Below are 25,769 nucleotides of genomic sequence, written 5' to 3' on the forward strand. Positions count from 1 at the left end.
TTCGAATACCCTAAATTTGCCGCTCTGTGTGAATTGTCTCAAAACCAAGTTGGCAGCGCTCTTTCGATGTTTTTGTCAACCGGCCGGAATTTCTTTCGTGTTTTCAGGTGAGTTCGTGCGAAATTGTCTTAATTATCTAAAGTGCCGCGATTATATACTGTATTTACGGTGCAGCTCTCGCCAAATAGCCAGCTGCAGTGCTAGAATGGCAAGCGAAGTGGAAAAATCGCAAACGGCAGCCGCCAGTGAAGACACCATTTTCGGCAAGATTTTGCGCAAGGAGATCCCATGCAAATTCATCCACGAGGATGATAAGGTGAGATCGCGGTCCATTTGGTTGGTAGAAAAAGATGTTACCTTTCGAATCTTTCACAGTGCGTTGCCTTCCACGATGTGGCGCCCCAGGCACCAACCCACTTCCTGGTGATTCCTCGCAAGCCTATTGCCCAACTCTCGCTGGCCGAGGATGGAGACGCCGATCTGCTGGGACACCTCATGCTGGTGGGCCGCAAGGTGGCCAAGGAGCTCGGGCTCGCGGACGGCTACCGCGTGGTCATCAACAATGGCAAGCACGGCGCCCAGTCCGTTTACCACTTGCATTTGCACTTCCTCGGCGGCCGCCAGATGCAGTGGCCACCAGGATAAGAAGCAGCCTGTTGCAGCTAGCAGATCCAAGATCACTTACAGCACAGAATTATTGAAATACACTATGTAAAATGCTAAAATAAAGTGTTTTCAATCCGCCATGTTCATAATTCCTAAAGGAAGCTTCACTTAAAAACCAGAGAGCAGGACATTCCCTATGCTTACCTTTCGTATACGTATAATACTACTTAATTTTTCCATAAATTTTATTAAAAAATTGATGGGAAACTAAAAAATAAAAGGTCACAAGTGGCGGAAACTCAACAGTGGAAATCGCTCCTTAAACTCGACGGCGCGGTTTAGGAAGTCGCGCAGTTTGCCCTGATTACGGCTCTTGTCCGCAAAGCTCTCGGGATCCAGGCAGTTGACGAGCATCTCCTCGACGTTCAGCTGGTGGGCAATGCTGCCGCTTCGACGCAGTGGTCGTCGCATCAGCATGTCCAGCTTGGTGCCAACCACCAGAATGGGCACATGGTGGCGTTTCAATATGGAACGTATGCGCAAATGGCGATACTTGCAGATCAGTCGCAACGGATCGTACAGCCAATCGTGCAGGCTGTCCTGCGAGCTAAGGTCCAGCATGCTGTACACGAGGACGATGCCGTCAATATTCTTATAGAAGCTATCGCGCTGATGGCGGCACATGCGCCAATCGCTATTCAGGTCGTAGAACTCCACAAAGTACAGGATATCCGTGGTGGTGGGCGTACTCTCCATATACGGGTAATTCTCGGAGTCCTCCGACGAGGAGGGCGTGGTCCAGGTGGGCGTGGGCGGCAGGATCACCGGCTTGGGATACTCATGTAACCGCACCTGGACATGCCACGAGTCCTCGCCAATGGTTCGTGAGGCTGGAGTGGGCGTAGTCTCCGTAGTGGCCATCAAATTGGTCAAACTAGTCTTGCCCACACCTGCAAACGGGAACGAAACACAATTAGGAGTTTCCAATGGACATATTATGTATAACTCATGTTAGCCCACCTCTGTCGCCCAACATCAGGATACGAACTGTGGGCACATCCTTGAGCTCTTGCTGTTTCATATCTGTTTTTTTCTGAGTGTCTGAATCGTGTTTGTGTTTGTGGAATCGAAGTTTCACACTACGCAGTATCCATGCCTAGCCGATACTCATTGGATCCTCGCCTGCTCCGTTTCATTTCTAATTAACTACGAAAGGACTGCAAGGTGATGCCACATAAGGTGTCCAGTGCCAAATGGCAGCCAATCAAAGAAGGCCAAGATTTGTTTTGCATTGAACCCGAATTCTGTGGAAACAAAGTTCTAACAGTAATCGCTGTTGTCAATAATGCTGCGCGCCAGTCTATCGAATGCTTCGATTCGCCGTTTCGAAAATGTTCAACATTCGCCACCCGCGTTCGCAGTTTCCAAACTAAGCCTACTTTGTAACTCAATTGTGGATAAGAAGTGTCCGGCTTTGGGGAAATATGAAACAGTCAGCTTAATTTGTATGAGATAAGCAAAATTGCACATAAGCGGCAAAGAGAATAGATGCTATATTCAGTTCAAATATAAATAGGGATGGAATATAAGTTTTTGAAAAAATATTCTATCTGATTCATTGATGCAATAATACTGAATAAACATTAATAATCTGGCTGGTCTGCATTGCAGACTCTGCAATAATGCCTCCTTCGCTTTTTTCTATAGCACATCTTTAAAGTTTGACTACTTACTTTAAGCAAATAAATCCAACAAACTGCTATTCAGCCATCCTTAGTTGTTCCTTGTAAGTTTAGCTTAAAGCGATAAAGTCCGAGCTGCAGCCCAGAAATAAAGGCACGCTGTTAGTTTTCAAACATTTGTTTATTGTTTATAAACATTCCTCTGTGTCGTTCACATCGCTAGTGTTTTACATAGATCTTCTATCTGTGGCGGTTTCTTTTGTCTTGGGGTTCTTTTTTCTTTTGTAGGGGGTAGTACGGTTGTAGCGAATTCTGGGATCCCTTCGGCTCACCTGCGATTCCAGACAGCCGTGCACAGGGGTCAGAGTTCACCGGAGTGTGTGGGTGTGTGTGTGTTTGGTTAAATTCTTTTGCCTCGGAAATAAAATGCTATGCTTGTCTTGCAATACAGTTGCACATTAGTGTGTATATATATATGCAGTTTATTCAGTAATATTCATCTTTAGCTTGCAAATCGCTGCTTGCAGAGCCTCAATTTAAGATTCGTTTGGTAATAGTATTTAAAACATATACATATTACTATCATATATGGGTTTGCTTTAGTGTTACTCTTTGTTTTGCCATATAGTAAATATAATTTATTTAAAATTCAAAAACAGCTATAAACAGTTTATCGTAAACAACAAAACTCCGGAAAGAGTCATAAAATGATATCCGCGAGTGTAAGTGCTGGATGAGTTTCTGTACGTGTAGGTATATATGTATAGGTATATGTGTATGTAGGTATATAGCGTCTGGATCTGAACCGAAGGATGGATAGCTCCTGGGAAAAGTACTCGTGGACCTTATGTCCTGGTGTATATGTATGTATGCACATCGCTCGGTTATGTGGATACCTGTGTAGTATGTATGTATATGCCGTATGCTGTGTTCATACTATGCGGTGCTGTCGATGGTTTTGTATAATGTGACTGCCCTCCTCTGCTCCTCTGCTCCTCTGCTCCTCTCCTCCGATCCCTGGGTATATAAAACGATCCTATCAGAGGGCCTATCTTCTGCACTATGTATGTATGTATGCATGTTCGTATCTATGCATATAATGCGCACGCTAGGTGGCCAGATTAACTCATATCAACATCAAACATTGTCCTATATCTTGGGTCTGTTCAACCTATAACGCATATTTCTATATCTTGTATCTTTGTATCTTTACTTGCTATTCGATCGTTCCCTCAGGTGCGCTCTATATGTATACTAGGCCGATTCCGCGAAGTATCTCTCGGATTAGCCCAGCTATGGTGAAGGTAGGATGATCGATCCTGATCTTTTGATCTGCCTCGATAGTGAGTCCTAGATGCGGTTCATGCTCTTGTCTGGTTGCTAAATGCATAATGCCTGATTTACCTCGAATATAAATTACATACATACATATCTAGGAAATAAAAGTACATGGACTGCTACTTATATTGTTTTCCCATATGTTTTTGTTTTCTTTATTAATCTCTGGCCTATTTTAGTATCTTATTTACTTTAACTTCCTTTCTCTACTGATTTGTGCTTTCGTGATGGGCTATGCGTTGCATTCTGCTTGCTTCGAGAACGTTTTCGAAAATAATACAATATATAATATAGTACATTCATGTGTTCGACTTGCTTTTGGTCAGTTCGTGGGTGTTTTCATGTGTGGTGTGTGGTGTGTGGTGTGTGCTGTTTGGTGTGTATGTACATGTCTTTTTGGGCTAACACTTGCACTTCGTTTCGCTCAGTGTAACGCTGTGTTCGTATTATGCGTAATTAGTTATACCAACTAAAAGGAAAACACAAATGAAAGTTCTGCTTTTGTTTTGTTTAATATTTATATATAGGTGTATATATAATTTGTTTTATTCACTTTCTCAGTTTTAATTTAAATCAATAATCAACATCATTTTATATAATTTCATATAATTTGTTTAATATGCAAGTATATATAGTTTGTTGTCTTTTTCTTGTTTCATTTTGTTGCTGTTGTGGTTAGGCTTCGATTTTTGTTAGTAATTTACCATTTGTTTAATACATAATACATATGTGTGTGTGGGTGTGTGTGAGTTTGGTATATGTGTCTTATTTTGCTGTTTTTGGGCTTGAGATAATTTACAGTAATTATTTGGAAAAGCAAAGTTATTTTTTTTTATTGAACAATACTCGTAATAAGTTGCATAACTTGTTCTTCCTGGCGTCCACGTCGATTTGTTAAATTTAGATGAATTATATTACATAAATATTTTTGGTATTTTCTCGATTTGTAAGTTTGCATTCTTTGTTCTTTGTGTACTCCTACGCATAAACCTTTTGCTTCAGTGAACATAACTACAACTGTGTAAGTGGGTGTACAGGGGATACACAGATCCCTAACTACGCTTTATCTTTATCATTATCATTATAATATACCATTTACAGGACAAAAACATCTAATGTATTAGTTGAATTTCATTTACTTTCAATATGGAAAAAATCAGAAAATCATGGCTCACTGTTAATCCTTATAAGTTTTTGCTGCCGCCGCTTTTCCATATTAAAAATCCCAAATTCTTAGTAGGCTTGTGCAGCAAGGAGCACAAGTTTATATAAATGTATATTGTTTAGATGTCATATACTTGAATATAATATAAATAGTAATAACTATTATTGTTCTTAATATTTCTTTTTCTGTTTTAACATTTTGCCATAATCATTTAGTTAGTATGTATATTTTCATTAGGTCCTAATATGATTTCTAAATCAGGGAATGTGGTAAGGTCGGAAACGAGTAAAACGACTCATAGATAGTAGTAGAAACCTTAATATTTGAGAAGAAGCCACCGAACGAAAAATCTGAACTCGAACGAAAATTCAAAGCTAACCGAGGGAAAAACTTATCGGAAATGGAAACCTTTCCCAAACTGAGCCATATCTCTACTAATTTATCGTAAACCAAGGCGTTCGAACTAAGTTAATATTCCAATCTGATCCATTGTGCAAAATGTTCGATATTTTCTTTAAGTTTAAACTGATGATATATTCCGTTGAAATCACGCTTCAAAGTTTAACTTTTGTTATTTGCTTTTGGTTTTCGGTTTGTTTGGTTTCTCCTCTACTTATTCGTCTGATTCTGTTAGGTCGTTATACATAATATTTATATATAATATATATTTTATGATTTCCCTTCCGTCCTCTTGTTAATATGTCTGCCATGTTCACTTCGTTTAAACACACATATAGATTAATACTTACACAGTTAAGTACGCAATGCTCAATAATTTAAACATAATAAATAATTTACATAACAATTTAAGTTGCCTTTACGTTCTTGTTTGCTTGTTTGTTTATATATTCATTAGTCAGTAATATTATTCACTAGTAATCCTTCAACGATTGAAAAACAAATTTAAAACCGGAAAGATCCTTTTAATCATTGCACTAAGTTAAAAACGAAAGTAAACTTAACCTTTAAAAATCATACTCTCGCGGTCATCCGTTAAATAGTTTGAGTATATAGAGTTTTGCATTTAATAAGAACATACTCGTAAATTTCATAGTTTGGAAACTCTCAATCAGGGACAACAACTAATTCATAGATCTCGGAATGAATTCATGTGTGATTATGATTATATGTAAAATCGATCGAACTATTTGGGATTCCGGCCAGTGAAAGGGACACATTGCACATTGCTTTCTATATAGGATTTCATAGCTTTCACTTCGCTTTGCTGTTCAACCAATGAGATATAACTTAGACACCTATGGTATTACTTAATCGGCATTTTGTGTGTTCCAGTATGTTTATGTTGAGATAACTGCATAGATGAACAATTTTTGCATTAACTACGATATTTCGCTGATTGTTGCTTGTCGTTTCGGGTGAGGAGGATCGTTTTGTAGCTGATGATGATGCATTCGATTTCAATGTCTGACGGTTCGCGTACTTGTTCTTTGGTTACATTTATACGTTTGATAGATGTGCTGTAAGTCTGTCAACGATGAGATCGAGTGGAGAGGTTAGTTCTTGAGTTCATGGGTTGAAAATTGAGGTTTCGAGACCCCAGTGGGTAAAAATGACCCTTTAAGGTGTCTGGAAGTATGCAGTGAGAGGGCAATTTATTGTTGCATACTTTTAGACACCTAGGTTATTTGTATACTTTTCTGTTTTAAGTCACTCACCTGCATTGGTTATCCATGTTGCCGCCTTACTTCATGTTCTTCAGGATCTCGTCGGTCTCCTCGGGATCCTTGAGGGTGTGCCACTGGGCGATGGGCCGGCGGGGCGAGGCCAACATGTCCGACCAGTGACGCAGCTCGGTTCCGGTGCCCATGCAGCCAAGTATGCAGCGACCGATGGGTTCGGAGGTGCCAATACGATCGTAGTCCACGACGGTCACAACGAGACAGATTTTCTGTGCGCGATTGGAGGGAAGAGGGTTCAAGGAAAGGAACGGCATTAGTAGGGGTATTCTGGGTGCGGCTACTTTCGATTCGGTCTATATCTCTTTTGAACGGGAGGGGGCTTCGCTTTTGAGTTGAAGAACTTTTCGGTATTTCGATATACGTGTTCTGTTTGGGTTTCAAGTTGTTTTTTTGGGGGATTGAAGTGGGAACTGTTGTTCGCTAACAGGCAGACACTACAACAATGCTGTACTGGGAAGCAGGTTATAGACAGAGGTTTTCGGCACTACGTGGAATATTTTCGGCTTTTGAGTGCTGTATATTAGTTATAGTGCAGGCTAGGTTTAATCGTGGAGATCGTCGGGTGGAATACTTCCAGTTTGCACAAGCACTTTGGTTGTGGTACATATATTCGATTTGGGTTCAACATCTAAGGGCGTTCAAGCATTACAAAAAGCTCCTTCGACAAGGAATTTGCTTGCTGTGGAGTAGTATTCCCTTATGGTGTTCATATTTTTGATTTTGAATTAACAAGCAGTTCATGCAAATGTCTAAGGCTAAGAATGAGTAGCTTGAAATAATAAATGTTGGTAACGAAACTCAAGAAATTCCTAAAAGCTTTGGATATGCGTAAGGTGAGAAGCATATGAAGATGTCGGCAGATTCGGATTCATGTAGGGACGAGAATATATATGTTATCTCGCCACCTTTAACCTCGGGGACTAATGAACAAATTACTTTTCTCGATACTTGATAGCAGACACTTAAGCTGTGGCAAAAAGAAAAATGTTCATTAAATACGTGTAAACGAAAATGTATAATATTCAATCCCATTCGTCGTTCTTTGGTAATTGGTCATGGCATGGGGTCCTACTTATAGACAGGGGCTAACTCTTCGACTAGCACACGTAACGTAACCGTAACAGAGTTCTCCCAGTTTCCAGATCGCTTGGCTATATGTTGGTTTGATTGGTATGATTGGTATTCATGGTGATACGCTATACTTCTCTGTGTTGGCATTTGGGTATTTATTCTGTGTAAACTGTATTTGTACTGTAGCTGTTGTAGTGCGATTGGTATTCGATATTCAAATCAGAAGACAGTGTCAAAATAATGTACCCACTGCGATTTGGTTGCTGCGTGGTGCATTATTGACGCCGCTGGTATAGGAGTTTGCGATAGTTTGTATTATGGAAAGAGTAGTTTAAGTTGGTATTCGAATTTGTATTAGGTTGTATTCACTGTAGTTCTCTGGAGTGAGCGTAGTGTGTGTAAGGCTCGTGCTTGGCTGCATTCTTGCGTTTATGCTTTTCTGCTCGACTGCTTGGACGCTAATGCTTTATGCTTATGCTTTTCTGCTCGGCTGCTTTTTGCTCGGTTGCGAGCGAAGCGGGCACACTACGGCTTGCTCTCCATTCAAAATGTCGTCTAAGACGGTGTGTGGATTGGGGCAACTAGATTGCCGGAGTTTACGGATTCCTAAGCCACTAGGCATGCCTGATTGTCATTGCTTTACCGCTTGCCAGATTGTCTTCAAATCGATCATTACACATTTAACAACTAAAACATAAACCAAATCAGCTGGGCTAAGCACACATCGAGGCTGGTTAAAACTCAAGTTCAGAACAGAAATCAGATTCCAAAAATCCAAAGAAAAATCCAAAAATTTCTCAAAGACTACACAAACAAAGGCAACAAAGTAAAACATTTGCTAAATTTGTTGGGCTTTCAGTTTCCGTTTTGCATATTTACAATAGTAAATCAGGGATTATAAAACATAAAAGAAGCTCGAACAAATTTTGGTTAAAATTACAACATTTAACATTGAATACTTTTTGTTTTTTGTTTTTAGGGGGTTTTTGATAGGTCTTATAGAACACAAAGATTGATTAAGTTAGTTTTTGGGGGAAGTTTAGATATCTTTATGGGTAATACGAAGATTAGTCTCTAAGAGTGTTCGGTTGTTTGGTTCAGAGTTTGGTGTTGTTGTCGCTTGTTTCGGAATACAAGTATTCAATATATGGATATATATATATACGGGATATATGTAGTATAATTAACAACAACGATTGCACGTAAGTAGGCTAGTGTGTGTTTAGAGGGAGGTTGGGTACTCAAAACTCGGTTTGGTTTGGTTTCATTGGTAGATAGTTCAGAAGAGGACAGTAACAGTAGTAACAGTAATAGTAGTAGGTAGTAGTAGTAGTAGTAGGTAGTTTGTATAGGCAGTAGGCAGTAGTAGTATAGTAGTAGAGTAGTAGTAGTTGTGGTATTTATAGGATAGTATAATACATTCTCGCATACTTGTATTTGTTCAAATGGTACTTCAAATGAGAACGACTCATTATAGTAAGGGTTGAGGGTGCATTTTTTGATACTTGTCTTCTTCTTTTTCAAACGTTTGCCATTTTGCATGATTGCAATTTTCACATATGGATCTATAATATTGGAAAGAATTGAAAGAAAGAAAAAGAAAACATTTTCGTTTTATAACAAAGTAAAATTTTCACAATAATCTGATTAACACATCTGATTTTTTTTATGTTTTGCTTTACACACATATAAGTAATGTACACCAAAAACATTGAATAATTATGTACTTGTTATATATAGAGTAGATCAATTTTTTACTTTGCAAACACAAAAACAAATTAAAAGTCGAACAAGAAAACAAGAAACAGGCCAAAGTGTAAATGTTTAATAAAATAAAAATGTCAATATATATTAATAAAAATCGTTGGGCGCCACAAAAATATCCAATGATTTGAATCCACTCAAAAAAGTATCTAAGAGTATGCAGTGAATACTTTCCAACTTCATACCTTTTGATACTTTTGGAATTGTTTTCAAATTCTCGCAGATTTTTTGGAACACAACTGAAAGTGTAATTTTTACTTTGGCTTGCTGGCTTTTTGAAATCATTTAAAGTTCACATCAATCACTGATTGTACCATAGTTGAATATTTTGGAACTCAGCAACCTGTTAAACTCAAGGCATTGCTTCAAATTATAATTTACACGAATAACTCATCCGCTTCGTTACGCGAATTACTTGTAACCGATTATTGTTGGAGCATTTAAAAAACACACTGGAAAATGTTCTGTTGTTTGTAAAAGCCTAGAAGAACTTTAAATTGGTTTGGATATATTCGGCGGCAACGCTTTTCATTCAGCATCTGGCATCTGGACCCGAAATGATGTCGAGTGTTTGAGTTACAAAAAAATTGTACAGATTACATGCAAAAGTGAAGCTAAGCAAGCGATTTTGGCCATTTGATTGGATTGATTGGCATAGAGCTTAAAGTCGAATTTGGTTTTCTATTGGTTTGCCAGGCATAGGAGAAAACTGTGCGAATATTTCGGGATGGAAACGCTGCCGCAGCACAAATATATCCACTGATTAATGATAAAATTGATATTTTAGCGTACGCGAATTGGGCTAAATACGGTAAGATATGCAAGTTGATAAGTTGGCGCTAATTGATAGTAGAAAAGTAGTTGGCAAAAATTAGTTTGAATAAAAGTAGTATCTCTTTGCTCTCATTGATTTCGCTTTTTTTGTTAGCTTTTTTTTCGTTACAACAGCAAACGTTGCCTTGCCGTTTGCCACGTCTGAAGAAGTTAGTACGAGTATATATATATATATTGTAAATGAAAGTAAAAGTATGCCACAAAACCGAAAATAAAACGAACAACGTACGTCACACACTTAGCTAAAATTACAAACACAGAAAGCAACAAAGTCGCGGACAGGACCGTCGCAGGTCCAACAAAATCTCATCTCAGGACCCCGATCGGCCCCGCCCACGATTTGGTATAACGCCACATTACCAGACAGTCCGCCCACGTCCATCTTCTTCAAGTTCTTGGCCTCCAGGATGACGACGGTTAGTTTTCCGGCGGTCGGCACGTAGCGCAGCGAGAAGCAGATGTCTCCCAGCTTTTCCTGTTTGGCGATATCCGGAGAAATGGAACGGAAACGGAAATGGGTTAGTGGGGTTCGATCGTGCGATTCAGTGGTCTTGCATCAAATAACATGTCACACAGACTCTATTGGTACGATTACATATACATATCCATTTCAAAGTATATAGGGGTTAATATTTATATAGGGTTTGGGTCGCCCGAGTTTTGCATTACGAGTATTATAAATACTGCTGCAACATATATGGTTTTATCTACTTGGCCCAGCAATGGCTTTAAATTAACCACCAGTTAAAACTCAGTTTTGATGCTTTTCGAAAATGGTGCCAAGGATGGGAAAGTGAGCCACATATGGTTTAGAAATTCTTTTTTTTATGTGGTGCTTTCACTTAGTTATTTTGTTTTAAGCCACCCAATGATATATATTGGTTAAACAAACGACGAACTAAGCTTTAATCGAGATATACGGTTGCAAAGTAACAAGTATATATAGAATAACCAAGAATATTCGATTATACACGTGGAAAGTAGGGCAAATCAAATACACTCGGATAAGTTCAAGTTAATGGGTTTTTCGGGGTGGGGTGAATAGTACGATTTTTTACGAGAACTTTAGTTCTTAATTATATCTTATTGACATAAAACGAAAACGCCACAAATAAGTACATTAAACATTTACTGCACGTCTTAGAGCTTCGATTTTGTTAAGTGTAAGTATAAACCTATTGAGATGTTTTTCAGCGGAAAGAGTATATCCAAAGAAAAACTAAAGAAACCAATGCAAAGTACTCAACTGAAAGTAAACTCGTTGATATTGTTCAAGTGTTTTTTTTTTGTTTTTAGGGGCTTGTGTCTTCTCCGTTTTGTATTGATAACTTTACCAAAACTTACAGTTTCACTTCTGAGTAGTATGTTATATCTAATATGTTCTATTTTCTTGACTTCATGTTTGTTTTATGAAAACACCCAGCTCAAAACCGACTGCACAAAATGCAAAAATATGTTGGTTTTCAAAAATGTTCTTAAAAAACTACTGAGAATAGAAAAATACAGAGACAGAGAGATAAGAAGTTGAAATCAGGCATAGTTGAACCGATTTGTATGTACATTTCAGAGACTAGCTCTAGTAGAACTCGTTTTTGGAGGAACATCGAAATGAATAAGAAGTTAAAAATGTACATGATAATTATATATATGTATATATTACAAATGAAAAATCTATCTAGATACGCAGTACGGCTAATAGGTATAACACATATAGGACCCTAGGCTGGTTCGAACCGCTTGCAGTGGTGGGATATAGATTTTACTTCGATTTCTGGGTGTTATAACACAAACCAATCCGATGCCAATTCCTCGATCACTTCTCCAAGGGCCAAACTAACCCGGGAAAACGAAACTGTATTTGTTGAACTATAAATGCTTAGCTATGGGAAGTGTGGTTGTGTGTTATTTGGATTAGTTAAAAAAGTTTCAAGACAGAGACAGAGAGCGAGCGAGCGAGACAGAGACAGAGAGCGAGCGAGCGAGCGTTATAGAGAATTGATAGAGTTTTTTAAATCGGAGTCACTTACCGCAACTTTCTAGGGACTTAAATATTTTGATTCTCTGAATTCGATTCAAGTTCAGTTATCATTTGTGACTTTTTTGGGTGCCTTTCGAAATATTCTTTGTTAAATGTTTGGTGAATGTCTCATGGAAACAAAAAGGTCCATAATCGAAACCGAAAGTAATCGAAGGTAATCGAACAAAATATCGAAATTGGAAAACAAGATTATTGAGCATTGTTTTTTGTATTTGACTGTCATCGAAGCTCTGCTTACACATTACAGTACACAATCAAGTTATGCAACTCAAAACATAAGGACAGTACACACACATCGGGCGAGACAGCGACAGAGAGCTAAACACAAAAGTTAAGACTTAAATAAGCGTTTTTACGTATGTATGTATATAATATGCAATTCGTTCTTCGACTGCTCCAATGGAGTGATTGGCTCTCGATTTGGATTATACGATTAATTTGGCAGCTCGAACAGAATTTGAACACAAACACAACGAACAGAACTTTGAACACATTTATGACGACAACAACCAAAGCAAATAACGATAATTATGAATCTTCGTTCCTTCGATCGTATACTTACATGGATTTTTGGGCATGTTTCAGGTTTCGGATTGATTTCCCCATGGCATGAGTCAAAAATTTCGAGTACAGTTTGGAAATTTCGAGTTTTCGAATTTTGTGATTACAGATTTGGATTTGTTTTTGATTTGTTTTTTTTTTTTTGGTTTTTTTTAGCGATACGTTCAAAAATAATTAAAGAGAAAAATGAAGAGCGTATTAAAAATCATTGAATTCCATTTCCAGTAGAATTTTGATAAGTTTCAATGTGGTTTTTGCAAATTTCGTATAGTTTTGTAACCAATCAATGGTCGCATGTCCGTGTTCAATGTTTTCGTGTGGATTTCTAATACTTAGTGTGAGTTATATATCGGTATAAAGTCGTAAGCAAAAGGAAAGGCATGCAGTAGAGTAAAAATTGTTCAGAATGGTATATTTGCAGTGTTTCTAAACTAACTGTAAGTAAGTTTAATATTCATAGTAGGAAAAGTTACAGTATTAGTCTGGTAATAAAGCTTATGCCTATTTTCTTGGCATAATGGTATTGGGCCAGGCTTAGGCATTCGCTGGATTTAAATTGGCTTAGATGTTGACTTCTTGCAAGACCACCTAAATATTGGAAAATAAATAATAATGTCAGTGAAATAAAAAGAAAATAAAAGATCTAAGCAATTCCTGGTATTATGGATCATAAATCGGAAACCTTGTCTAGTAAAAATATTTCATTAAAATCCAGCAATTGCCTTTCATTTTCGGCTTCCGAAAAGATTTGATCAGACAATACCATTTGTTTTCTGGCTTTCACAGGCGAAAAATTAAAGCTGTTTTCCATCTCTGAAATTGTATCTTTTATCTTGTATCTGTGTGCCTGTTTGTTGAATTGTGTGTGAGTATCTGTATCTGTACATGGCTTTGTGTGTGTTTCTGTGTATCTGTGTGAGAGATTTTTAGAGCATTCATTCCATCATCTGACCAATTCAATGTAATCAATGCAAATATTTTACAACATTTTCATTTATTTATATAACTTATCGTTTGTTACTTCAGAGAATTTCTTCTGTGTGTTTTAGTGTGTGTGTGTGTGTTTGAGTTAGTGAGTTTAACAGAGAAAAAGAGAGCGTGTGAGTTTCGGGTATGTTTGGATAGTAAAAGTTTGACAGACTTTATGCAAGTAACTGGGGTGCAAAAGTTGGTTACTACTGTAAGAAAGATATGCAAAAGTTTTCAGTATTTTTGACGTTTAATTGTTCCAATCCAAGTGCAAACAAAAAATGTGTGAGTAGTGTCGTTTTGGGGAGAAGATTCAGCAACTAAACAATTCGATCAGCATGGTCAATAAGTGGCAAAGGATAATTGGCCCGAACTTGGGCGAAAAGTTTTGGGGAAATGGAGAAGGTTCGAAGTTGGGGGGCGGGAGGAGAAATCAGTCAACCATGCTGATTTACTTTAGCTTTTCTTATGCCACAGGTTTTCTCAACAAATTAATATTGCAGTGTGATATTTGCATATGGAAATGTGAAAACATTTGTCATTTTGATTACTCGGTTGCAAACAAGACAGCCCAAACATAGATAAATCGCTTATATTATATTATATTAATACAAAAATTCAACTACAATATTAATGATGCGAGAAAGTATGCAGACGCAATAGTATAGTTATTGGATATATCGTATAAGGAAATATAGAAGAGACAGAGAAAAGTCACAGAACAATCGCTCAAGACCAAATTGATTGATTATCGTGGGAAATGGCTATTGAAGATTCGCTTGGTTAGTTGTGGTTGGATGCATTGGTTATCATAATCGTAGTAGACGGCTTTTGTGTACAAGAGCGACAGTTCACAGGTTATATATGTAAAGGGGAAATCATAAACTCATATGATGTATGCAAAGGTGTTGGAGGATTCTCTGTTTTGGTTTTTGGTTTAAGTTTAAGTAAGAATTGAAAGCATGTTTTTGTATTTACCTTCTACAAAAGTTCAAGAAAACAAGAGTTTATATGTTTCGAAATCAATTTTTTGGTTTGTTTCAGAGGGGTGAATTGGAGAAAGAGAAATTTAGAGTTTTATTTTTTTGTAATAGTTGTTGGTGTCGTTTGAGGGCTTTCAATGAAAATAAAAAAAAAATATCAGGGGCACGTGGGGAAAAATCAAAGGAACAGTGCCATTTGATTTTCCCCCCGCTTGCTGTTGGTTTTCTTTGTTGAGTATTGCTTATTATTTAAATGGTAAGATAATTTCTTTGATTTATTTATATTTGCATTTTGAACTGGGTGTGTAAAAAGTTTCGTTTGAGACTCGAACAACTTTTGCTTGTCTGTTCCACGAAGTTTTCATTGTTTTGTTGATATTGTATCTGTTTTGGAAAGTTTTCGCTGTAATTGTCTTTGTTCCCTGCCCTTAAAAGTACTTCTGGGGAGGGCTCGGGGTTGGGTTCGTTGACTTAAAAACAAATATCAGTGGGTGTCGAAAATGCTTGGATTGCTTTCTGCTGTATTTTCATATTTTTTGGTCGTGGCTGAAGTTCGAATGCAAAATACACACAAAACACAATCATCGTACTATATAGTAAGTAGGTGTTCGAGATTACAGAACAGAAGTCAAGCAGAAGTCTGCTTTCGGCTCCAAAAACTCAGAGCATTACTAACGAACGCATAAGAAATCATAAGGTTCGAATCATAAGAGTACGAAAGACAGATCTCAACTGATGTTCTTGAGTTGGATAAAAACACACTTAGAGGCACATCGAGTTGTATATAGTACGAGTATATAGACAGAGAGAGAGTTACGGATAGCTTGGATAGTACTGGTGACCCCGGCGTGGACCCCGGCCCAGCTCTACATACCTGTCCGCCCTCTCCTTCAACGCTGACCAGGTCGCGCCACTCCTCGATGGTCTGCGCCAGGTCGATGGTGCACAGCGGCACCTTCACCTCGCCGATCTGGTCGTGCTTCGAGAAGCGATCGAAGTCGAAAATGGCAAACACGAGCGTCTTGTTCATGGCATCGGCGTAGGGCAAACTCTGTAACATTATGATAATATGATGATATCCTTCTGTAAATCCGAATAACAATCGAACTCTCTAAGAAAATCCCTTAAAAGGGATATTCTTTTCGGCACTTGTTTAAAAAGTAGTCAATCTCACCTTGAAGGTGAACGTCTCATTGAAGACCGGACTCAGTGTCTTGCGGTGCACCTTGGTCTCGAACTTCTTCTTCTTGTCGGGCAGCAAGTACACCTTGACATAGGGATCCGAGGTACCGCCCATATCCAGGGCGGGAAGTTCCTCAGCTTGGATCACCGTCACGGCCAAACTGTTGGAGTTGAAATCGTATTCCAGCTAAAAGAGAGAGATTCGAAAGGCGGCAACAACAGGGGTTTTTGGTTTTGGACCAAAAAGAGACAATGGAAAGTAATATATTAGTACAGTGGTATAAGGATATGTTTGTTTAATATGTCAATGTAGTGCCAAGATCTAATTGAGTGGGTTTCACACAAGGAAAGATTCCCCGCTTAATGCTTAAATTTCGGGCTTTTGGATATTGAATCTAGCTATTAAAACCCAATTAAATTAAAGAATATGACCCAGTGGAAACGGAATTTTTGTTCAGTGTACATGAAACATTATAAAGGAAGTTGTTACAGTATTCATTGAGTTTATATCTGTGAGTGTGTTCCCCGTGTCTAGAACATCAACTCTGCCCACACTTATGGAACACCTATCTGAGTTACGTTTGGTTAGTTTCCTATGCTGGGGATTAGGCTTGCTGTGTGGTTGGGTCCTGGGGAATTCGGGGATTGGGAATTGGGAGACCTACCTTGAAGTTGAGGCGCCCCAGCTTCTGCTCGCTCTGCTTGTCCTCCTCGTCACCCTCCTCGGCATTTTCGGTGAGTTCCTCCATATCAGGCTGAACCTATGACATACCAGAACCCAATAACTACTAAGATTTGATGGCGCGTCAGACACTTACTTTCTCCTTGTACGCCGATCCCAACAACTGTACCGACTTCATGTCGACACCCTTCTTACCCTTTCCATCTTTGGTTCTTCGCTTCTTCAGGAATCTCCGCACACAGAAGAAGATTATACCAAAGACGACCAGGAACACGAGGATGATGATGGCCACCACGCCCCATGTGGGCAGCCCCGTGCGCTCCGCGATCACCTCGGTGACCACTTCGCCGACATGCTCGATCTTTTTGATCACCGGCACTGAGGTGGTGGTGGATTCTGCACGGATAATAACTAAATAAGTATGTTGCTTAAATACATCATTCCGATTGGACTCACCCTGAGCCTCTGTGGTTGCACTCCGTGTTGTTGATTCCACCTGTGCGATTCTTTGACTGGCCGCTTCCGCCGCCTTCTCGGCGAGCACCTCCTGCTCCTGCCTGTCCACCTCACGGAATTTGGAGTGATGTGTTTCTTCCAGCTTCTGGTCCACGGACTCCAGTTCCGCTGCCGGCTCGGACGCTGGCGCTGGTTCCGCTTCCGGTTTGGCGTCCGTTTCCGATTTTGCATTTGGCGGCATTTTGTTTTGCTGTGTTGTTGCTGCAAAGTGCAAATTTAATGAGTCGCTGAACGTAAATGGATATTAATGATGTGTGTGTGTTTAATTTCCAGGCTGTCGCCGGCTCAAAAATAGCGCTGAACTCGAGTGTGGCCACAAAGAAATCCCACAAAAGTCGTTAGCAAGTTCTCCCACACTCGCATCCTTGAAACACTAGAAATGCGCTGACGGCGTCATCTAAAACGGGCTGTTAATTAGCTGGGTGGTTGGGTGGTAGGTTGGTGGTGGCAGTGGCAAACGCATCAAGTAAAATTGCTTATCCTTAGCCACCAAGGGCACGCACTCTCTCCCAAAGCCACCCAACCCACCCATCCACATATATATATGTGTGCTTCCACAATGGCACCCACGCAAAACGCTTTGAACGGCTGGGATCCCCCTTACGATATTGCTAATTTTTTTCCCCATTTCGCCGCCTTCTTCCTTTAATTGAATTCATTAATATTAACACCGAGCTGCTGGTTCTGTTGTCCAGCTGCTTTGTAGCCCCTCGTTTTGAATTTTCCGCATTTTACTTCATTTCGTTTACTTTAACAACTTGGAACTTTATGGACGGCGGATGGCTGCTTGAGTTGGGTGCTCGGCTCCTCTTTTCATTTTGACCCTGAACTGCCATTGTTGCAGGGACGGACTCCCGGGACTTTGGGAGCTTGGGGGTTCCCCCAGTGAAAAATATACGCGGGTACTTATGCCTCGCTGATTGGCAATTTCTGCTTTCATTTAAGGACTGCAATTTGGGTAATCCATCAAAAGTTGAACGACACATGTCAGCCGAAAGAATACTTAAAGTCTTATTTCATTGGAATATTATTTATTCACTGTAATCTGAACAGCAGAATATGAAATTTATTGTCCTTAAGTTACTCCCACTTCAAATTGATTTTATGTTAAATGATATTCCAAGTCCGCTATCCATTGTTTTCACCTTTTGTTTGCATCTCATTGTTTTCATAAAGCATCCTGAGCCAAAGATAAATTAATACGTCACCAAAACCACTTATCCTCTCAGCCAGAAGAAAGAAAAGCAAACTGGTGTAAGAGCAATTTAGAGCCAAAATGACTGGAAAGCGCTTCTCCTATGGCTTTCCTCTTGTTTACTTTGCAAATGACGTCAAAGGACATCCATACCCTGAAACACGCTAACGCACACCAATGGAAAAAGAACTCGGAAACTTGAAAAAAAAACTCGGAGAGCCGCTTAAATGAAAAGCCTGAAGGCAGCTTTGTTTATTTGGCCCCATAAATATGCTTAAAATTCAAATGTTGTGGATGCCAGGCGCGTGGAAAATTTAGATGCAAACTCAGTGTTTGCTCAACATAAAGTTTATTTTGTGGGCGGGCTGCAAATACAATTTGCATGAATAATGTGCGAAATAAAGTTATGCGGGTTAATTGCCTTCTAGGCAAACGCAATTTGCGATTTAATTCAGCTTTGGGTCGAAAAAAGCATATTTAAAATCGATGGAATTAAGCTAAAATTGCGAACATGTTTTTCGCATACTTAATTTTTACCTGTATACTTAGCACATCACTTATTTATTTGATGTCTATATCTCACAGTTAAAGTATAGCGACTAAAGAAAAGTACTTCTGCTAGACTAATATACATACACGTTCTTATCACCAATTTAATAAAATTGTTTACTTTTCACAAATTTTGCAAATGAATAATAAACAGATGCCTCTTTTCTCTGCTTATCGCTTTCTTCAATGAGTTTTTGCTGCTCATCTTGAATTTCGTGAAGATTGAACTTAATTTCTCTGCACATTATTTAAGAGTGCAAAATTGATAAGATGACAGTCCATCAACATTTAAACGTTAACATGCTCATTATAAATTTAAAATATTGTTCTACTTTTAAAGGAGCTAACTTATTATACTTTATAGAATGAGGGACCACGCCTCTTGGCCACTTGAGGCCGAAAAGGAAAATTCTCGAGAAATCAATAAATTTAAATGCATCTAGGACAAGTTGTGCGGCACAGAAGCTGCCTGGAAATGACTCCTTGAGGTGGAGGGGGGGAAAAGCAGCCATGTGGCAGCAAAAAGTGTAAAGCTGGGAGATGTCACGATTTCCGTGTGATCCCCTGACAAATTGCGTTGCAGCCCAGTGGCAGATAAATAAAATGGATAAACAGGGGTTTCCTGCCCTCCAGAAGACTCATCCATAATAAATGTGCACGCAACAATGAGAAACACCTCCCGAAAGTGCAAGATGTGCAGCTACTGTGATTTCCAGGAAGGCACAAGAAGGTCACAAATATTGTATGTGGCAACTGACATTTTTGTCATTATGCCAGCTTTTCGTGGCACTCACACGGGTCAACGGGGCGTATGGGTGTGCTGGTTATTTTGCGGTGCCCACTTGTCTCGGCCAAAAAGAAGTGGCAGCTAAATAACAAACTACGCAGTCCAAAACTACTTCGTTTCGTGCTAAAGTCTAAATTACATTTAGGGCCAAAACAGCTGCTTCCAGTAGTTGTTATTGGCAGTAAGACTCTTGAGTGGTCAGTGAGTTCATTGTTGAACACTCGATTGATGGCAAAACATTTCCAGTAACTGTCAAAAGTGCCATAACCATGGAGTAAGTGCTGCTTTTTAAGGCCAGTCTCGCAAAAGTATTGTAATTGAAATGAAATGAGGTAATATCCTAATGATAAGTTCCTGTTTTCCTTGAAGTAGTTCCACTTAACATTGTAAAATGTTATTACCACTTCTTCTTCCGACTCAAGTTTTGATGAACTTACTCATTTTGAAGACAACTTTCATGTCGAAGACCCAACTAAATTATTCAAAGCTCAGTTTGGAGCTCCAATCAGGGACGATAGGAGTATGTGTGCTTTCCTAGTAATAATTGCTACGATTTGACCTTTGGCGAAGGACCTATAAATAGGCAGCTGTCTGCTGCTTTTTCATAAATTGTGGGCGGTGGTGCAGAAAAAGCTGATAAGGGTGCGTGGGCTGGTGAGCTGGTGGGTGGTGCATTGCAGTGACACAAAGTGGAGCACAGATATCGGCAATTGGCTGGGCATTTTAGATTAGCACGGGGCTCGCATGGCGATAAGATAAGTGGGTAAAAGGATACTGCGAGTAAAAATAGAGTTTTCCACCGGTCTGGCAATCAAGCTGTCAAAACAAATTAACATGGGATGGATGGACAGGCAGTCATTACCCATTACCGGGTCCAAACAAACCCGCCAGCGAGCTGCTCCGCAAATGGAGCTCGCTACCAGAATCGCAATCCGATTCGGGTTCGGATTCGGATTCGGATCTATGGCAACATCTGTGGAACCCACGCACGTAATACGGGCGAATCGAGTAGAAAATGGCCAGGAGGCTCTCGAAGCTCCCGAATGGGGAAACGGTTAAACTTTTTGGCGAGCCGGAGAGTGGAAAACTATGGGAGCGGAAGGATGGAAAAGCAGAAAAGCCACACATGCCCACAGCTCTCTGTCTTTCTCTTTCTGTTTCCGCTCTCCTTACTGCGCACATAACCCAGAGAAGGCAACAAAATAAAAACTCGGAAAATGGCAAGGGAAATAAAAAAGAAATGAATATGAAGGGAAAATCAAGCTAGACGTTGGAGCACGACATTGCCTCAGGACAGAAGAATGCCTGGCGGAGAAAACCAATTTTCCACATCATTATGCTTTTCGCTTTCATTGAACAATCCGTCTCGATGTTTTCAAAATCCTAAACATTTCATTCATATTCTCGAATTTCACACAAAAGGATTTTCGGGCCGCAAAGGGTCAAAAGTACGCGGCCGTTCGGGCCAACTTGATTATTTTGTTGTTGCAATTATGTGCGGACTCCCGAGCTTGTCTGCAGCATTTTTATTGCTATGCCCTTAATAGCCTGCCCCCCTAGGAATTACGGCCCAACTTGGGGCTGTCCAAAGCTAATTAGCGAAGAGCAGGACTAAATCAGGTTTAGTTCTTATTAGACGAAGATAAGAAAGGACACGATGAATAAGTGATGTGTGGCACTGGGCAGAGGATTTGGCAGTCTGGCAATTAATCAAGTTAATAAACGCAAAGTATTTTCGACCTTTAGGGTTTAATGAAAAGGAAATTCCTGCAAATTCTTGCGAATCTATTAATGAACTTGATTATTTAAATATTAATCTAATTAAAGTTGAAAGTTTACCTTGGGAGATATTTGTATCTTAATTAATAAATTATAGAATAATAAGCAATCGAATTTCCTCTAATAGCTTTAGAGTTTTCCAGCTACTTTAGTTGCAGCAACCCCTTAGTTATGTATTTTTCTCAATTTACTCGATGGGCTGCCCCAAAAAGTGTGCTACGTTTTTGCAAATACCAACACTCACCCCCTAATCAGAAATGCTGCCAATGTTTCTCCTTTCCAATCAGCAATCGGGATCCAGACTAGCGTTAATAGCTCGGTCGCTTCGGTACTTAATGCGCTTGTTTATCGTCCGCTTTATTAGTTGGATGATGGGTTTTGAGCAGCGTTTAACGAAGCGTGACTCCTGCGAGGGGAGCGGGGAGGGGCGGCAGCAGTGGCGACTATTTGGCAGGAAGGATATGGTGATGCGGATCCTGGCGCTTGTCGATGTATGTGTGAGCTGCTGCTGCTGCTGCCTGATTTATGTTTTTGTTTTTTTGTGGCTGGCTTTGGCTAGTGAGGCCGCGGCTCGCTAGTCTCACATGAATTTCGTATACTTTGTTGGATAATTTTTAATGAAATTAATTCAATTTATTTAGATTTATTTGCATATATTTTGCAGTACGAAGGATGTCAGCGGAGAGAGAGGGAGATAGAGAGATACACAGAGAGCGTGAGTAAGAGAGTGGGAGAGATACGCAGCGTATACGTAATATCAAAATACAATGGTGTGCGTAAATATTGATAGAGCGAACTCGGCTTTGTGTGTGTGTGTCTGTGTGTTGTGTCTCCTTGCCAAAAGAGTATTTGTGTGCGTGTTGGTAAGTGGGCAGAGAGAGAGACAATTAGAGAGAGAGAGAGTGGGAGGTTGGCAAATTCGCTTTTTCCTCGAAGAAAGCAAATTCAGGATAGAGATTTTCTTAGGCCCATTTCTTTCGTCCTTTTCAGGGCCTCTTTTGACTTAAATTGAGCTTTCCTCTTTCTCTCGCACTCAGACACTTCAAGTTGATTGTTAAAAATCTCTTTTTAATTTGAGTTTTTTATTATTTAATTATAGGGCGTTGAAGGACTGTTTTCGGATTTCCCGAATTCACATTGATATGCTTTTTAATCCTGGCTTTCGACTGGCCTACAGCACCACAATAGTCGGGTGGGAAAAATCAATATCCCCGCAAGTGGCTCACATGCGTTTTCACTTTCAATGATAGCCCATTTTTCAGCGCTTCTTTCATCTTCGCATTGCACACTGGAATATTCAATTAAAATTTTCTTGCGTAGCTGCCATTTTTTCTCGACATTGGCTGCAAAAAATTCTGATACACAAAAAATGTTCTCCTTTTTTGTCAGCGCGTGCTAAACACTCGCACACACACAGTCGCATACACGCACCCACACCACACACACATACACACGCGCACTATACATTTCGGGGCTTTCGATGGCCTTTTCATTTATATAACAAATGGGAAAACACTTTCAACACTTTGCTTTGCTTTCAACCAATTCTGTTTAATATTCATAATTTTTTTAGCACATTTTTGGACGATTTTCCATGGGCATTGCCACTTTTTATGAGCCTCTAGAATTGTTATATCCCATTCACCTTCAGCCTAGCGCTTTGTACTTCAGCAGTCAACTTCCACGGTCGATGTTCATTCGCGTTTTGGCCCACACGCTCCAGGAGCAGCGCTGAAAAGCTTGGGCCACTCGCCAAAACGCGAGAGCGAACCGGTTGGGGCATCGATTTTGGCTGCTCGGCCAGCGGGTGAGGGGGGCGGTGTCCACCGTGGGGAGCTTTTGGCCAGCGGAAATCTCGGAGGGGAAGGGTCTAGGCCAGCTGGACATGGCTGAGCCCCTACGATTAGGATATGCAAAGGAGCATATTCATAAGAAAATTCCATAAAATTCATCCTTCTCATGTCTAGTATCCTTATACATATTTTCAAAAAGAACTTCTCAAATCCGTGCTAAACCCTACTATTTAGAAAGGCTCTCTCTCTAAATTTTCCCAAAGGACGTAAACATCTGACTGGGAATCACATGTAAAAATGAAAGCTCCTTCAGAACCTGTTCGCAGTATGTTTTTTGGTGCATGCGTACTGGAGCGGAAGTGTCTCAATGGCACACAATGTTGCCATTTGCTGCAGAGCAAAGCTTTTCTCTGCCAAGTTTCACTTTCCGTACTATTTCCTCCGCCTATGATAACTGAGATTTGACATGAACTTTATCTTCTATTCCTAACAAATCAAAACAAATTACTTATCTAACGATAAGACAAAATAGTATAGCTGTGACATTAAATCACAGCAATTTATTTTGTTTTGGAAATGCATGATTAAAAAGTCGTGTCTACTTTTGGGCTGACAAGTCCATCTTAAATACATTTTTAAATTTATAATAATTAAAATATATAATTTAATTAATACTTTGTCACAAAAATAGTTAATGTTTTTTACACATTGTTTTTACAACTAAAAGGATATATTTTTTAATATTAAGAATAAAAATACTATAGGAATATTAATACATAGTAACCTGATACGATCTTAAATCTTACTTATTAGAACAGAACAATTTATCGACTTGCTTTCCTATGACTTTTGTATTGCTTTATCTTTGGTGAATCATTAACAATCCTTTACGACGCGCAAATCACGATATTGGATAGTGCTGGTCACCTTCACGCCCCAATCAGGCGGCTAGCCATACTCGGGGTTCGTGATTTCCCATATCGTTTATCTTGGGAACCCTCGCACGGCAATCGGTAATCGCTGGCGAAGAAGTTAATTAAACGGCCAGTCCTCGGGCTCAAATCGATCGAGATCGATCGCCGATGATTGATGATTGAAGCGGAGAGCGGAATGTTAACACGCACTCGCTAACGCACTTATCACTATCGGTTATCAGTGGGAAGTGGACAGAAGTGAGCAGGGAGCAGCAGTGACTAGTGGCTCTTGGTCGGTGGTCACTTGAACTTGCTCCCAAATGGCGATAAGCGAGGCGGCACGCGCTCGATCCGATTTGGCCGTGGGGCAATTGCATTATTGGGGTTGCTGCGTCATCGAGACCAATCGATTTGAATTGGGGCAATTGGCATGATTGCTGTGGTTTGGTTTGGGGCAACTTGATGAGGTAATGCGAATTTTCCCACCCCCAAAATAGTGTTCTTTCCGCCTGCATCGCCCGATTAGACTCGCAATCAATGAATGTTTGGTTTTTTCCTATGTTTTCTTTCTGATTCCATGTGGTATCAATCGTTTTGGTGGTCGAGGTTATGGCAAGGCTACACGAGCCACCTATAATGGCCATTGGTTTTATTTGCTTTGCATATGTGGTTTATTCGGCACTTGCACCTTATCAAGTGCTTATACTCGAGCAATCCAGATGTGCAATAGGCACAACTGAAGTTCTCACTTCTTCTAATCTTCATGTAGATTATAAAGATATATAGATTATAGCTGATAATTTCACCAGGTTTAGACTTTGTCTTCGCTGCATGAATACATGAATCACATAGATTGCGTTCGTATATGATTCTTAGGAAATATATTCTGATTCCAACGTGTACGACAAAGGTCAATTGATTGTTAATGCCTAATGAGCTTATCTGCCACAGAAACCATCGACAAATTAATTATCATTTATGCCATGCATGCCTAATTGTTTACTTTATCAGTTTAATTAACAAAGTTTGTCAAGGCTTCTTCGTTACTTATGAATATGAACCATCATATCTTTCTCATTGTAAACTAAACAAAGACCACCCAAATACTCTTTCCGTATTCCTAGTAAGCTCTAGTTCTTATACAATCTAGATAGACTATCCATTAGCACCTTTCCCGCAATCTTGGGCATGTGGTACGGATTGGCTCGAGTGTCACTTGGGGACCATAAAAACTGACCACATCAATTCGAAAATAAGTGGAAAGGAAGCTCGATATTCGTGGATGCTATTTTTAGATCGGGTCGCCTCGCCACACTAGTCGGCGATAAAGAGCGTTGTGCTATTTTGAATAAATGCAAAAAGAGGTGACAACAAAGGCAACTCGTCGTCGTCGCCGTCATCATCGTCATCTGGCGGAGGAGCAACGTCACGGGTTGGCGTTCATCATCTCGAGCGGTTGGGAACTCGAAATTCCGGCAGACACGAGGTGCATGCGTGGATGCCTTGGCTAATTGCTCTGGGTGCAGCCCAGATGATTGAGTGAATTGAGTGAGACGATTCGATAAAATAAGATTCGAATTTGGTTCACACACGACTGGCGCATGACTCGTAAGTGGACTTTGGTCCCACAAAAAGATATTCACTTATGCTTGTGCGTGGTT

The 25,769-nt window shown here is 39.8% G+C and overlaps 3 protein-coding genes across 13 annotated transcripts; 1 reads left to right on the forward strand and 2 right to left on the reverse strand.

Annotated features, from left to right (window-relative positions):
• Window positions 1-755, forward strand: LOC6613149 (histidine triad nucleotide-binding protein 1). Its single transcript, XM_002037594.2, has 3 exons — window positions 1-107; window positions 175-316; window positions 376-755. Exons 1-3 carry the CDS (start codon window positions 67-69, stop codon window positions 643-645), a joined length of 453 nt encoding a protein of 150 aa, XP_002037630.1. The 5' UTR covers window positions 1-66; the 3' UTR covers window positions 646-755.
• A 78-nt stretch (window positions 756-833) lies between these two features.
• Window positions 834-2,632, reverse strand: LOC6613150 (rab-like protein 3). The gene is made up of 2 exons (XM_002037595.2): window positions 1,627-2,632; window positions 834-1,556 (listed from the first exon to the last, which is right to left on the reverse strand). Exons 1-2 carry the CDS (start codon window positions 1,685-1,687, stop codon window positions 889-891), a joined length of 729 nt encoding a protein of 242 aa, XP_002037631.1. The 5' UTR covers window positions 1,688-2,632; the 3' UTR covers window positions 834-888.
• A 1,755-nt stretch (window positions 2,633-4,387) lies between these two features.
• LOC6613151 (synaptotagmin 1) lies at window positions 4,388-23,115 on the reverse strand. 11 transcript variants are annotated; one of them, XM_032727873.1, is made up of 11 exons: window positions 23,047-23,115; window positions 21,646-21,999; window positions 17,032-17,292; window positions 16,712-16,971; window positions 16,559-16,648; window positions 15,886-16,080; window positions 15,586-15,762; window positions 10,521-10,629; window positions 8,994-9,127; window positions 6,468-6,700; window positions 4,388-6,277 (listed from the first exon to the last, which is right to left on the reverse strand). In XM_032727873.1, exons 3-10 carry the CDS (start codon window positions 17,270-17,272, stop codon window positions 6,494-6,496), a joined length of 1,413 nt encoding a protein of 470 aa, XP_032583764.1. In that variant the 5' UTR covers window positions 17,273-17,292; window positions 21,646-21,999; window positions 23,047-23,115; the 3' UTR covers window positions 4,388-6,277; window positions 6,468-6,493. The 11 variants fall into 11 exon arrangements, with proteins under 11 accessions (XP_032583764.1, XP_032583763.1, XP_032583762.1 ...); XM_032727872.1 differs by having other exon boundaries at window positions 10,521-10,635; XM_032727871.1 differs by having other exon boundaries at window positions 16,559-16,654.
• Between the last annotated feature and the right edge of the window lie 2,654 nt (window positions 23,116-25,769).

This window comes from Drosophila sechellia, chromosome 2L (assembly GCF_004382195.2).
Source record: "Drosophila sechellia strain sech25 chromosome 2L, ASM438219v1, whole genome shotgun sequence".
Taxonomy (NCBI): domain Eukaryota; kingdom Metazoa; phylum Arthropoda; class Insecta; order Diptera; family Drosophilidae; genus Drosophila; species Drosophila sechellia.